The sequence below is a fragment of the Pan troglodytes genome, chromosome 5 (genome assembly GCF_028858775.2).
Source record: "Pan troglodytes isolate AG18354 chromosome 5, NHGRI_mPanTro3-v2.0_pri, whole genome shotgun sequence".
NCBI classification, from domain to species: domain Eukaryota; kingdom Metazoa; phylum Chordata; class Mammalia; order Primates; family Hominidae; genus Pan; species Pan troglodytes.
Window position 1 is genome coordinate 121,190,176 of NC_072403.2, and position 12,327 is coordinate 121,202,502.

The window sequence follows — 12,327 nt, forward strand, 5'->3', positions numbered from 1 at the left end:
TCTTCAGGTTCCACTTCTAATTCTAGTTCTCTTGCTATTTCTGCCACATCTGCAGTGACTTCCTCCACTGAAGTCTTGAACTCCTCAAAGTCCTCCATGAGGGTTGGAATTAACTTCTTCCAAATTCCTGTTAAAGTGGATATTTTGACCTCCTCTCTTGAATCATGAATGTTCTTAATGATATCTAGAATGATAAATCTTCCAGAAGGTTTTCAATTTACTTTACCCAGATCCATTATGCAGGGGTGTCCAAATCTTTGGCTTCTCTGGGCCACATTGGAAGAATTGTCATGGGCCACACATAAAATACACTAACACTACTGATAGCTGATGAGCTTTAAAAAAATTTGCAAAAAAACTGCAAAATAAATGCAAAAAAAAAATGCAAAAATAATGTTTTAAGAAAGTTTACAAATGTGTGTTGGACTGCATTCAAAGCCATTCTAGGCCTCATGCAGCCTGTGGGCCATGGGTTGGACAAACTTACATTAGAGTAATTACTATCTATGGCAGTGATAGTCTTATGGAATGTATTTCTTAATAATGACTTCACAATACGACACAGAAACACAAGACATACTCCTTGATCCATGGGCTGTAGAATGGATGTTGTGTTAGCAGGCATAGAAACATTAATCTCTTTGTACATTTCCATTAGAGCTCTTGGGCACTGTCAATGTACAGTAATGTTTTGAAAGGAATCTCTTTTTCTGAACAGTGGGTCTCAACAGTGGGCTTAAGATGTTCAGTAAACTATGCTATAAAGAGATGTGGTGTCATCCAGGCTTTGTTATTCCATTTGCAGAGCACAGGCAGGATAGATTTAGCATAATTCTTAACAGTCCTAGGATTTGGGGAATGATAAATGAGCATTTGCTTCCACTTCAAGTCACCAATAGCATTAATCTCTAACAAAAGAGTCAACCTGTCCTTTGAAGATTTGAAGCCAGGCATTGACTTCTCCTCTCTAGCTATAAAAATACCGGATGGCATCTTCTTTCAGTGGAAGACTGGTTTGTCTACATTGAAAATCTATTGTTTAATGTAGCCACCTCTATCAATTATCTTAGCTAGATATTCTGGATAACTTGCTGCAACTTCTACATCAGCATTTACCACACTTCACCTTACACTTCTTTGTTATGGAGATGGCTTCTTTCCTTAACCCTCATGAACCAGTCTCTGCTAGTTTCAAACTTTTCTCTCATCCTTCAAGGAATTGGAGAGAGTTAGGACCTTGCTTTGGATTAGCCTTGGGCTTCAGGGAATTTTGTGGTTGATTTGATCTTCTATCCAGACCACTAAAACTTTTTCCATATCAATAATAAGGCTATTTTCCTTTCTTATCATTCTTGTATGCATTAGAGTAACGCTTTTAATTTCCTTCAAAAACTTTTCCTTTGCATTCACAACTTGGCTGTTTTGCACCAGAGGCTTAGCTTTTGGCCTATTCCAGCTTTTGACATGCCTTCCTTGCTAAGCTTAATCATATTTAGCTTTTGATTGCAAGTGAGAGTCGTGTGACTCTGCTTCTCACTTAAACACTTAGAGGCCACTGTAGAGTTATTAATTGGCCTAATTTCAATAGGGTGTCTCAGGGAATAGGGAGACCCGAGGAGAGGTAGGGAGACAGGGGAATGGCCAGTCGGTGAAGCAGTGAGAACACACACGTTTATTAAGTTCATCTTCTTATTTGGTGTGGTTCATGGCACCCCAAAACATTTACAATAGTAACATCAAAGATCGCTGATGTCGGATCACCATAATAGACATAATAATGAAAAAGTTTGAAATATTGTATATTGTATGAATTACAAAAATGTGACAGAGACATGAAGTAAGCATATGCTATTGGTGCCAATAATTTGTTCAATGCAGGGTTGCCACAAACGTTCAACTTGTAAAAAACACAATATCTGCATTAAGCTGAGTGCAAGAAAATGAGGTATGCCTTTATTTAGTTCTTCTTCAACTTCTTTCAACAATATTTTATAGTCCTCAGGGTACAACTTTTATCCTTTTTTGTTACATATTAATTCCAAAATATTTCATTCCTTTTAATATGATTATAAATTGAATTGTTTTTCTTAGCTTCATTTTCAGAGTGTTCATTACTAGTATATTGGAATACAAATTGACTTTTGTATATTGATCTTGTATCCTGCAATCTTACAAAGCCAGTTTGTTGGTTCTACTAATTTACAGGTGTGTGTTTGTGTGTATGTATGTGTGTGTTCGTAGTATTTCTTAGGATTTTCTATATACAAGATTATGTTATCTGCAAGTAGAGATAGTTTTACTTCTTCCTTTCCAATCTTTATGCCTTTTATTTCTTTTCTTGCCTAATTGCTCTGGCTAGACCCTCCAATACAAGATTGAGTAGAAGTAGTGACAGTAGATATTATTGTATTATTCCTACTCTTAGGGGAAAACCGTCAGCCTTTCACCATTAAGTGTGATATTAGCATTAGTTTTTCATAAATACCTCTTATCTGGTTGAGGACTTTCCCTTCTATTCTAAGTTTGTTGAATGTTTTTATTGTGAAGGGGTTGGATTTTATCTACATATACTTTTTTTTTGTATTTTGTTTTTTTTCACTTAACAGTATATCTTGGTTATCACTCCAAATCAGTTCATAGAGGTTTTCCCTTTTTTGCAACTGTATAGTTCTCTTTTGTGTATATACTAGTGAATGTAACTTACATGTAAAATTAAATATGGTTTTAAGAAATCAACTTTCCAGATGGTTTCAAACATTCTTTAAGCCTCATGGATTCTACTCAGCTCATCACATTAACCCCTTATCACATTTATCTACCTCTATTTACCCATTTCTACTCTCTCTTTTTTTTTTTTTTTTTTTTCAGAGATAGGGTCTCACTCTGGCACCCAGACTAGAGTGTAGTGGTGTGACCATAGCTCACTACAGCCTCGTATTCCTGGGCTCAATTGATCTTCCCACCTCAGTCTTTCAAGTAGCTGGGACCACAGGTGTGTGCCACCATGTCCTGCCAATTTTTAAATTTTTTCTAGAGATAGGATCTCGCTATGTTGCCCAGGCTGGTCTCAAACTCCTGGCCTTGAGCAATCCTCCCTCCTTGGCTTCCCAAAGCAGTGGGATTATAGGCATGAGCCACCATACCTGGCCTGTACTCTTCATATTAATAGGAAAGTACAAATTTATGGGTATGGCAACAATATTGAATGCTAAATACTTCTACTGCCCAATACTCTGTCCCATAGAAATCACCTGCTGTAAAAAACAGGGATAGAGTGAGTTATATAGATTTTTAAAAATACAACCCCCCAAAATCTTAATTCAGTGCCTATTGTAAGTTAGGCTCGTAAGATAATACTGAGGTACAATTCCTGACCCTGATGAACCTCTAGGCTGGTGTGTTTAAGGGGGGTAGGCCCACAAGTGGCTCAAAGACAAAGGCACAGAGAGGTTCAACAAGCCATACAAAAGGAGATTAAAGAAATGAGAATACACATCTGGGAAAACAGGAAGGGCAGCACAGAGAGGGGGCATTTGGGAAAACCCTGAAGGATGAGTTTTTTGGCAGGCAGAGGTGACCACTTGATCATTCTGAGTAGAGGAAAGACCCTTCAGATACCCAGGCATGGGAGACAGAAAGGGCAAATGGGGACCAGGAAAAAACGAGAAGCCCAACTTGATAACCACTTATGATTTTCATACACAGTTGACATAGAGAATCCTTTACTCAGTCAATTTGATCTTATAAAGAATACCAGTATATAAAACAGATGTAAGTGGGGCTGTTCTGGTTGAAGTGAAGGTTAAGAGCTTATAAGTCACTTCCTAAGATCAATCCAAGGAGCACATGTTAAAAGATACTGGACAGGAGCACAGGACAGGGGTGGAAGGTGGGAAAGTGATAGCCTGGAAAGACCTGCAGCATTGGGAAGGGTAGGGAGGCATTAGGGTAACAGCCTGGGAAGGTGGGCTAGGACTATAATGTGGGTGCCCTGAAAGAACCGGCCCAGGTGTCATCTCCCTAGAGAGCCTTTTCCTAGTCTCTCAGATCACTAGTTACTATATTTTCTACATACAAAATCATTTGTAGTTCAATTATGTTTTCCACATTATACTGACTATAAGGACGGCTCCTTGTATATTTTTTTGTCTTTGTGTCTGCCTAGTAGACACACACAAAGACAAGTAGGAAATACCATTCATTGAATGATTGCTGAATTCACACTTATTGGAGATTTAAAATGCTGTAGACAGACACAAAGGCAAATAATAAGTACCGTTTGTTGAGTGATTGCTGAATTCACACTTAAAAGTGTTTGAGCTAAGGAAGGACCTGACCTGAGATTCTCATTAGGAATATTCACTGCATTTGACAGGTTAAAGGGGAGAAAGGTAAGTTAGGGAGACCAAAAGGCAAGAAGATGTGAAGTCCTGAGCCATGGGTGCAGCTGTGGGGATGAGCGGGAGGGATGGGTGTTAGCAGCATTGTTGGAATGCATGCAGCACACAGGCTTGGGGTGAGATCGAAGATTCCTACCAGGTTGCCACCCTCAAATGCACACCCTTCAAACGTATCTTACACCTGCTACCATGCTTCTCTCCAGCCACAGAGTGTGAAGTGTTCCTCTTCCCAGTCAAGTTCAATGCCTCCCACCAACATTCTCAATCCATTTCCTTTTCTGAGGCCTTGATTCATTGGTTATCTTCTTTCCCTACTGCACTTCCAGTGTTTTTCTCCATTACCTCTTTCCACTTACAGGTACTTCCCACATTCCACTTAAGTGCAGGCTAGATTGTTTTCATCCTCTCCAGAAAGCTTAACTGAATCCTATGTGCTTCTCTGGCCAGTACCCTAATTATGACCTTTCTTTCTTATTCAGGTTTATTGAAAGGATGTTCTTTAACCCCCTAGCTCTATATCCTTTCATTGTAATATAGCTTGCTCTTCCACTACACCCCTGAAACTGCTCTCACTAGAGTCAGCAATGACCTCTCAATTGTTAAATCCAGAGAACATTATTAAGATGTTATATTTGACTACTTTCCTTCATTTAATGCTCTTGGTCACTCCCTTGTCCTCAATACTCTTCTTCCTCTGCTTCTGTGACTCCATTCTCTCCTGGATCTCTTCTACATCTTTGATTCTTCCTTCTCAATTTCCTGGAGTTGGGGACCTCTTCTCTACCCATCTCTATCATGATGGTGTTTTCCTGGATCTTCTTTTTAGAACTCCTATTCTCTCCTTTCATATTCTCCCTTGGTGATCTCATCGACTCTTGAGGTTTAAAACCTCCAATATACTGTCAACTTTCAAATCTACATCTCTTCATGGAACCTCTCTCCCAAGCCCCAAACTAGAGTATCTAAATGCTTCACAGATAGTGTTTGGATATCCCACAAACACCTCAACTCGGTATCAAAAGGCAACTCATTCTTCTCCCATCTAATTCTCTGGTATTTCTATTCTTGGTTAAGGTAGCACCACCTGAGTAGTAACACAGGATTTTTTTTTTTTTTTGAGATGGAGTTTTGCTTGTGTCGCCCAGGCTGGGGTGCAATGGTGCAATCTTGGCTTACTGCAATCTCTGCCTCCCAGGTACAAGTGATCCTCCAGCCTCAGCCTCCCAAGTAGCTGGAATTACAGGCGCATGTCACCATGTCAGGCTAATTTTTGTATTTTTAGTAGAGATGGGGTTTTGCCATGTCAGCCAGGCTCATCTCGAACTCCTGACCTCAGGTGATCCGTCTGTCTTGGCCTCCCAAAGTGCTGGGATTACAGGCATGAGCCACCATGCCCAGCCGTCAGAAAGGATTAAAATGTGGGTATTGTCCTCGACTCCTCTGGCTTTCTTACTTTAGATCAATCAAGCACTACCTCTTGCCAATATCACACTCTACATATTTATTGAATATGGCCCCTCTTCTCCATCCTCACTGCCTTAGTTCAAATTCTCATTATCTCACTTGTGTGACTGTAATGGCCTTCTAAGTGGCCTCCATCCCTCTGGGTCCATGCCTTGCACCACTACCTCTGCCCTCAACCATATCTATCCTCCACACAGTGACCAGAGAAACTATGCCTCCTTGATTAAATCCCTTCAGTGGCTTCTTGTAGATCAAAGAGTAAAACTCAACCTCCTTAGCTAGGCATGCAAGACCTTCACTTCCTGACCCCAGCCCTCTATTCTGTCACTTCTCCTGCCCTCTATTTGAAGTATCCTAAACATTTGGTGCTATTTCATGTCTCTCTGCTTCTACTCATATTTCTCAGAAAATTTTAACCTTACTTTACCACATCCCACCCTCCCATTTTATTTTTTTGCCTCCAAGATTCAACTCAGTCATTGTATCTTCTAGGATATGTTCATGACTCTTGACTAAAATGCATTTTGTGACTACTTCATTATAAAATGGTATACTGTAATAAACACACACATTGCTTCTCTTACAAGTGTGAAACAACAAGAGGACTGATGACATCATAAGGGGAAATAAATGATGGAGACAATGAAAGAGTGCAGGGGAAGAAAGGGAAGGGAGTAAGAAAGGAAAGAGATGGAGAACAAATTGTGCACTGCCATCAAAGCCAAAGGAAGAGAACATTTCAAGAAGGAAAAAGTCACCAAAGATGTACAGATGACAAATAAGCAGAAAAGATGTTCAACACTGTTAGTCGTTAGCAAAATGCAAACTGAAACCCTATTGAGAAACCTCTACATGCCCTTTAGAATGGTTAAAATGTAAAAGACTGACCATCTGAGTGTTGGCTAAGTTGTGGAGGACCTGGGCCTCTCACACACTGCTAATGGCAATGCAAAATGGTGCAACCACCTTGGAAAACAGTTTGGCAGTTTCTTAAAAAAATTGAAGATATACTTACCATATGATCCAGCCATTCCTCTCCTAGGTATTTAACCAAGAGAAATGAAAGCACATGTCTATACAAACATTTTTACACAATATGTTTATAGCAGTTTTATTCATAATAGCCAAGAACTGGAAAGAATCCAAATGCCCATCAACAAGTGAATGGATAAACAAATTGTAGTGTATCCATACGACAGAATAGTACTACTCAGCAACACAAAGAAGTAAAATATTTATATCCACAATAATATGAAGACAAAAAAGGGCACATAATGCATGATTCCATGCATATTAAATTCTAGGAAATGCATTCTCATCTATAGTTGCAGAAAGCCAAGCAGTGATTGCTTAAGGAAGTGGTAAGGTGGGAAGGGTGGCTATGGTCATAATTTGATTGTGATGATGGTTACACAGTTGAGTACATATGCCAAAGCTAATCCAATTGAATGCTTTAAATATGTGTTGTTTCTTGAATGTCAATTATGTATCAATAAAGCTATTATTTTTAGAAGAAGAAGAAGGAATGCAATAGATTTGAATGTAGAGAGAAAATTCGGAGGGTAGGGATTAAAATGAGGCCACAAAAACTTCTTGCTGACTCTGAGAGCAGTTCTGCTAATGAAGTCAGAGTGAAAGCTAGAGTGCCAGAGTAAAGGAGCAAGAAGAGGCTGATAGATGTGTAGAAGGAGTGTGTGTTTATTGCTCTTGTATTAGTCTGCTAGGGCTGCCATAACAAAATACCATGGACTAAGAGGTAGAAATTAATTTTCTCCCAGTTCTGGAGTCTGGAGGTCTGAGATCAGGGTGCCAGCATGGTTGTTTTCTGGTGAGGGCTCTCTTTCTGGCTTGTACATGGCTGCCTTACACTGTGTGTTCACACTAAAGGACGGACAGGTGGGAAGCAAGTGAAGGAGAGCCCCGGTGTCTCTTCCTCTTTTATAAGCGCAGCGCCATGTCAGACTAAGGCCCTACCCTTACGACCTCATTTACACTTTATTACTTCCCAAAGGCCCCATCTCCAAACACTATCACTTTGGAGTTAGAACTTCAACATATGAGTTTTGGAGGGACACAAACATTCAGGCCATAGTAGCTCTTTAAGAATTGAGGAAGAAACTTGAAAGGGTAGGAAGATTAAAGAATAAAAAAAAATGTGAACACATTTGTAGGAAGAGACTTGGACAAGAGGAAGCAACTGAGGATAGAGATGAGTATGAATACTGGGCATGGTTGGAATGGAGAGTGTAGGTGGTGGGTCAGGGAGTTAATGATTTAATTCAGCAGCTTCTGTGGCCCAGGCAGGCAGTAAGCTAGGTGATAGAAATAGGTGGACTCATGGTGTCCTCTCACTGCCCCATGTGATAGGGGGTGGGTGGGTGTTACCTTCTTTTTCTGGGTGAGGAAACAGGTTCTTAGAGGTTAAGAAAAAGAGACAAGATGAGCAGCTCAGTGTCAGCACTAGGATCTGATTGCAGAGCGTGTGCTTTCTTCCCTCTCCCCTCACTCATGACCTTGTAAGACCTCCCCAGTTCCCTGAACTAGCAGATGCTCCTATTTCCAAGAGACTGGGATACCTCAAGGGTCTTCAGAAAAAAATCTGGTTGAAAACCTTAGAGTTTTTTACCTAGGATCTTTTTTCTTTTTCTCCTTATGTCTCCTATGGTAATTCTGCTATGGGTAACTCCTTGTGTCTTTCACTGAAGAATGATCTTTCCTTCAAAGCTTTAACCTTTTTCTTTTAGTGAGTAGTTTAGAAAAATATAAATGAGTTCCATCCAACATGCCCTGCAGCTCCATAGCCAATGGAGCTGGAATATTGGAAGACATGAGTTTCCCTTTTATTTCCCCATTCCTCATTCCCTTCTCCCTGCTTCTCCTCTTTTTCTCCATCTCCCGTCTCCCTCCCTTCTTTGTCATTATGTTGTGCATGGTGGCATATAAAGCCCACCTCCATCTGCCTAGGTGCCCTGTGGGAACTTTTCAGATCTTGTAGCCGTGAAAACTATTATCGGTATTCCTTGAAAGACCACTATATACAGAGCACACTATCTAGCCACTTTGTAGAATGGAGATCTTTTTCTCAGAGCACTTTAGACAACTGCACTCTCTTCCGAAAATAATCACACTTAGTGCCTCACCTCTTAATTGTGCAAAGTGGTATCTCTCCTCCTCCACTCCACTCTTTTCCCTTTCCGTCTCCTCCCCTCCTCTTCTCTTCTTTCTACTCCCCTGTCACATGTACCCAGGCCTTTACATGTGTTGGGGGTCAGTTGTGGCTGTGAGATCATTTTACCACAGTGCTTCAGGACTTATATGCCCAAAAATTTAATTTACTTTGGTTTAAAATATTTTAGGAAATAAGTTCAGATCTGAGAAATCATGGTGGAATGGGCCCAACCAGAAGAAGATATTCCAGAATTGTGAATGGCATAGACAGCTCGCTGATAGCCCCAACTCCAAAAGTCCCAGATACCCTTACTCATTCTCCAGAAAGATTTCAGGCTACCAAAAGGTACTGTACCTGGTGAGATGGAAGGAGGAATACTACTTAGAATAATAAAAGTGTCCTCTTTTAAGTCAATTAATAAATAGTATTGGGGGGATTGAAGGAGTCTAAACTCTCAGAGTGACTAGCATCTTATATAAAGACCTTGTATGAATACTGAGAGGGCTCAGCTCCTTCCAATATACTCCAGTCAATAAAGGACAGTGAACAGTTCCTCATTTTAACCCCTTCTCTTTTTCCTCCCCTCTTCTCTTTTCTCTTTCACTTCCCTTCTTCTCTCTCTGTATATTTTTCAGACTCCGAAGAGTGTATATCACAAGGAAGGCCTTTCCAAATTCTCCAAATCTATTTAAATTGAGAAGCACAGAACTGCCCTATTTTTTTTTTTTTAGACAGAGTCTCGCTCTGTCACCAGGCTGGAGTGCAGTGGCACGATCTCGGCTCACTGCAACCTCCACCTCCCTGATTCAAGTGATTCTCCTGCCTCAGCCTCCCTAGTAGCTGGGATAATATGCACGCGCCACCATGCCCAGCTAAATTTTTTGTATTTTTATTAGAGACGGGGTTTCACCATGTTGGCCAGGATGGTCTTGATCTCCTGACCTCATGATCCACCAGCCTAGGCCTCCCAAAGTACTGGGATTATAGGCGTGAGCCACCGCACCTGGCCCCCCTTTTTTTTTTTTTTTTTTATGATGGAGTCTTGCTCTGTCACCCAGGCTGGAAAGCTGGAGTGCAGTGGCCTGATCTCAGTGCACTGCATCCTGTGTTCAAATAATTCTCCTGCCTCAGCCTCCCGGGTAGCTGGGACTACAGGCATGCACCATCACACCTGGCTAATTTTTGTATTTTTAGTAGAGATGGGGTTTCACCATGTTGGCCAGGCTGGTCTTGAACTCCTGACCTCAAGTAATCTGCCCGCCTCAGCCTCCCAAAGGGCTGTGATTACAGGCATGAGCCACCATGCCCAGCCTGTCCTCACTGTTCTAACAAAGGTTCTAACATTGCTTAAAATAATAGGATGGTGAATTATTGTCAGAGAGGCACGACCTCTCCAGAGACATGTCTATAAATCAGAGATGCCCTATTCTGTCTGGATCTCTTTTCACCATGACAGAGAAAGAGAGACATTCATACTCTATAGTATGAATTACTTTGTAATACTCTGTATGATACTCTGTCTGAATACTCTGTAAATCATACTCTGTAGTATGATTAGTCTGAGTATTTTATCAGGGCCTACCAATGACACTGTACTTGAATTCTGGCAAATTTAGAATAAAAAATAATAACAGGCAAAGCAACTCTACTACTCAAGATGCTGTTAATCTGACATATGGCCAGAGTTCAAGTGCATTAAAGCCCACATTTCCAATGTGTGGATGGAAGATTTAAGACCAATATGTCTAGTCAAGAGGACCCTTGGGAGGCCACTTCAATCTAAATATCCCTACAGTCAAGTCGAGGAGAATGCAAAGGGAGATGGGTAGTACAAATACTGGGCTTAGAACTGAGAAAGGACTGCTGAAGCATGCTTCAGGCACAGAGGGTCCCCAAGCAGGATGGTGACACATCTGCATCCCTGGTGAATAATCAGAAACACCTGAAGCAGGCAAGAACCATGGAGGCACGGCCACTTGCCCTCCTGCTGCAATACCCAGTATACACATTGTCTTTCTGATCCATGTCCATATACCTCCTGCCTTGGGCTCCCATGTTTCTGTTCACTTGTCAGGGCTCCAGAGGCCTTTGTGTCTATTCAACTGGAAAAGGTGGGGCTGCGGGACATGATGCTGAACACCTTCCTCCTGAGGAAACAAACCATGGCCAACAGAACGAAGAGCCCTGTGAGTGTGTAGTGAGAAATGCTGCCTAAAGCTCTGGTCCTCTTTTGCATCTGAGCAAATGAAAATTCTTCACTTGGAATCTGGTGATCTGAGGCTTTCAACCTATTTGGCTAGGACCGTTGAAAATATATTGTAAAGAAGTGAAAAGGGAAGTTCAATAAGAAGTAGAAAGGAATCAGTTCAAGTGGATTACAGTCATGCTTTAAAAATGTATGCATTTTCCCAATGCCGCATTTTGTTTTGTCACTTTCTAAATGAACTAGTTTCAGCACCTGCACTGGAACATTAGCCTACTCTTGAGTGACCCACAGGGGTTCGGGGATTAGACAAGGTAAGCAATGGCTCTTAACCATCTGGTCACCTGATAACCATCTGGTTATCTTGGTTTTTCAGACACTACCACTATGTTTGTATTTAAAGTTTTTATATTAGCCTAATCTATTGAAAAATACTAAAACTCAAAACTTTAATCAGTAAAAATTATTCCTTAATTTTGTGAATATCATTTCATTATTAATTTTTTGATGAGAAAATCATTATGGTAATACATTGTTATTTAGGAGAAGAATGACAAGATTTATAATTCTAGGCTTTCTTCCCTGCTTGTGACTTTAAAGGAAAGACTTAAATTTACCTAATCTAGTTCTACAGATGGGATATGATGAGGGCCAGCAATTACTGCTCAGCCATAATAGAAGCAAAGGGTCCCTTCTAATAAGCAATTCTCAAAAAATATTGACCAAGTGGAAAAAATATAATCATTCATGAACTGCCCTTCAGGATTATTCAACACCTATCAGATCAGAAAGAGCTCAGGCAATATAATTACCTGTATTAATTTTGTCAGGGTCTGGGGACTACTTACTGGCTAATAAGTTAACCTGTTACCGTTCCATGGATGCTGGCAGAAGGCACACAAGACTCCTTTGTCAGAGACAAAGAATTTTATTATGCACAGCAGAGTAGGCAATGTGATCTTCATGTTCGTGTCAGTCCCACGGGGACAGTGTGGAGGAGCCTACATGCAGGTAGTGGCTTGTGTCACAAGTGAAAAGCACTGAGCTTGGGGAACCCACCTCTTTTATAATAAGCCTGCTCTTTTTCCTGG

At 40.7% G+C, this 12,327-nt stretch overlaps 1 protein-coding gene across 1 annotated transcript in view; it reads left to right on the plus strand.

Annotated features, from left to right (window-relative positions):
* Nucleotides 1-12,327, plus strand: part of LOC112204050 (uncharacterized) — a 190,771-nt gene that overhangs the window by 108,767 nt on the left and 69,677 nt on the right. Inside the window, exons 24-25 of the mRNA XM_054686851.2 lie at nt 9,221-9,378; nt 11,108-11,219. Coding sequence (XP_054542826.2) covers nt 9,221-9,378; nt 11,108-11,219 — 270 coding nt within the window. The remainder of the gene's footprint in view (nt 1-9,220; nt 9,379-11,107; nt 11,220-12,327) is intronic.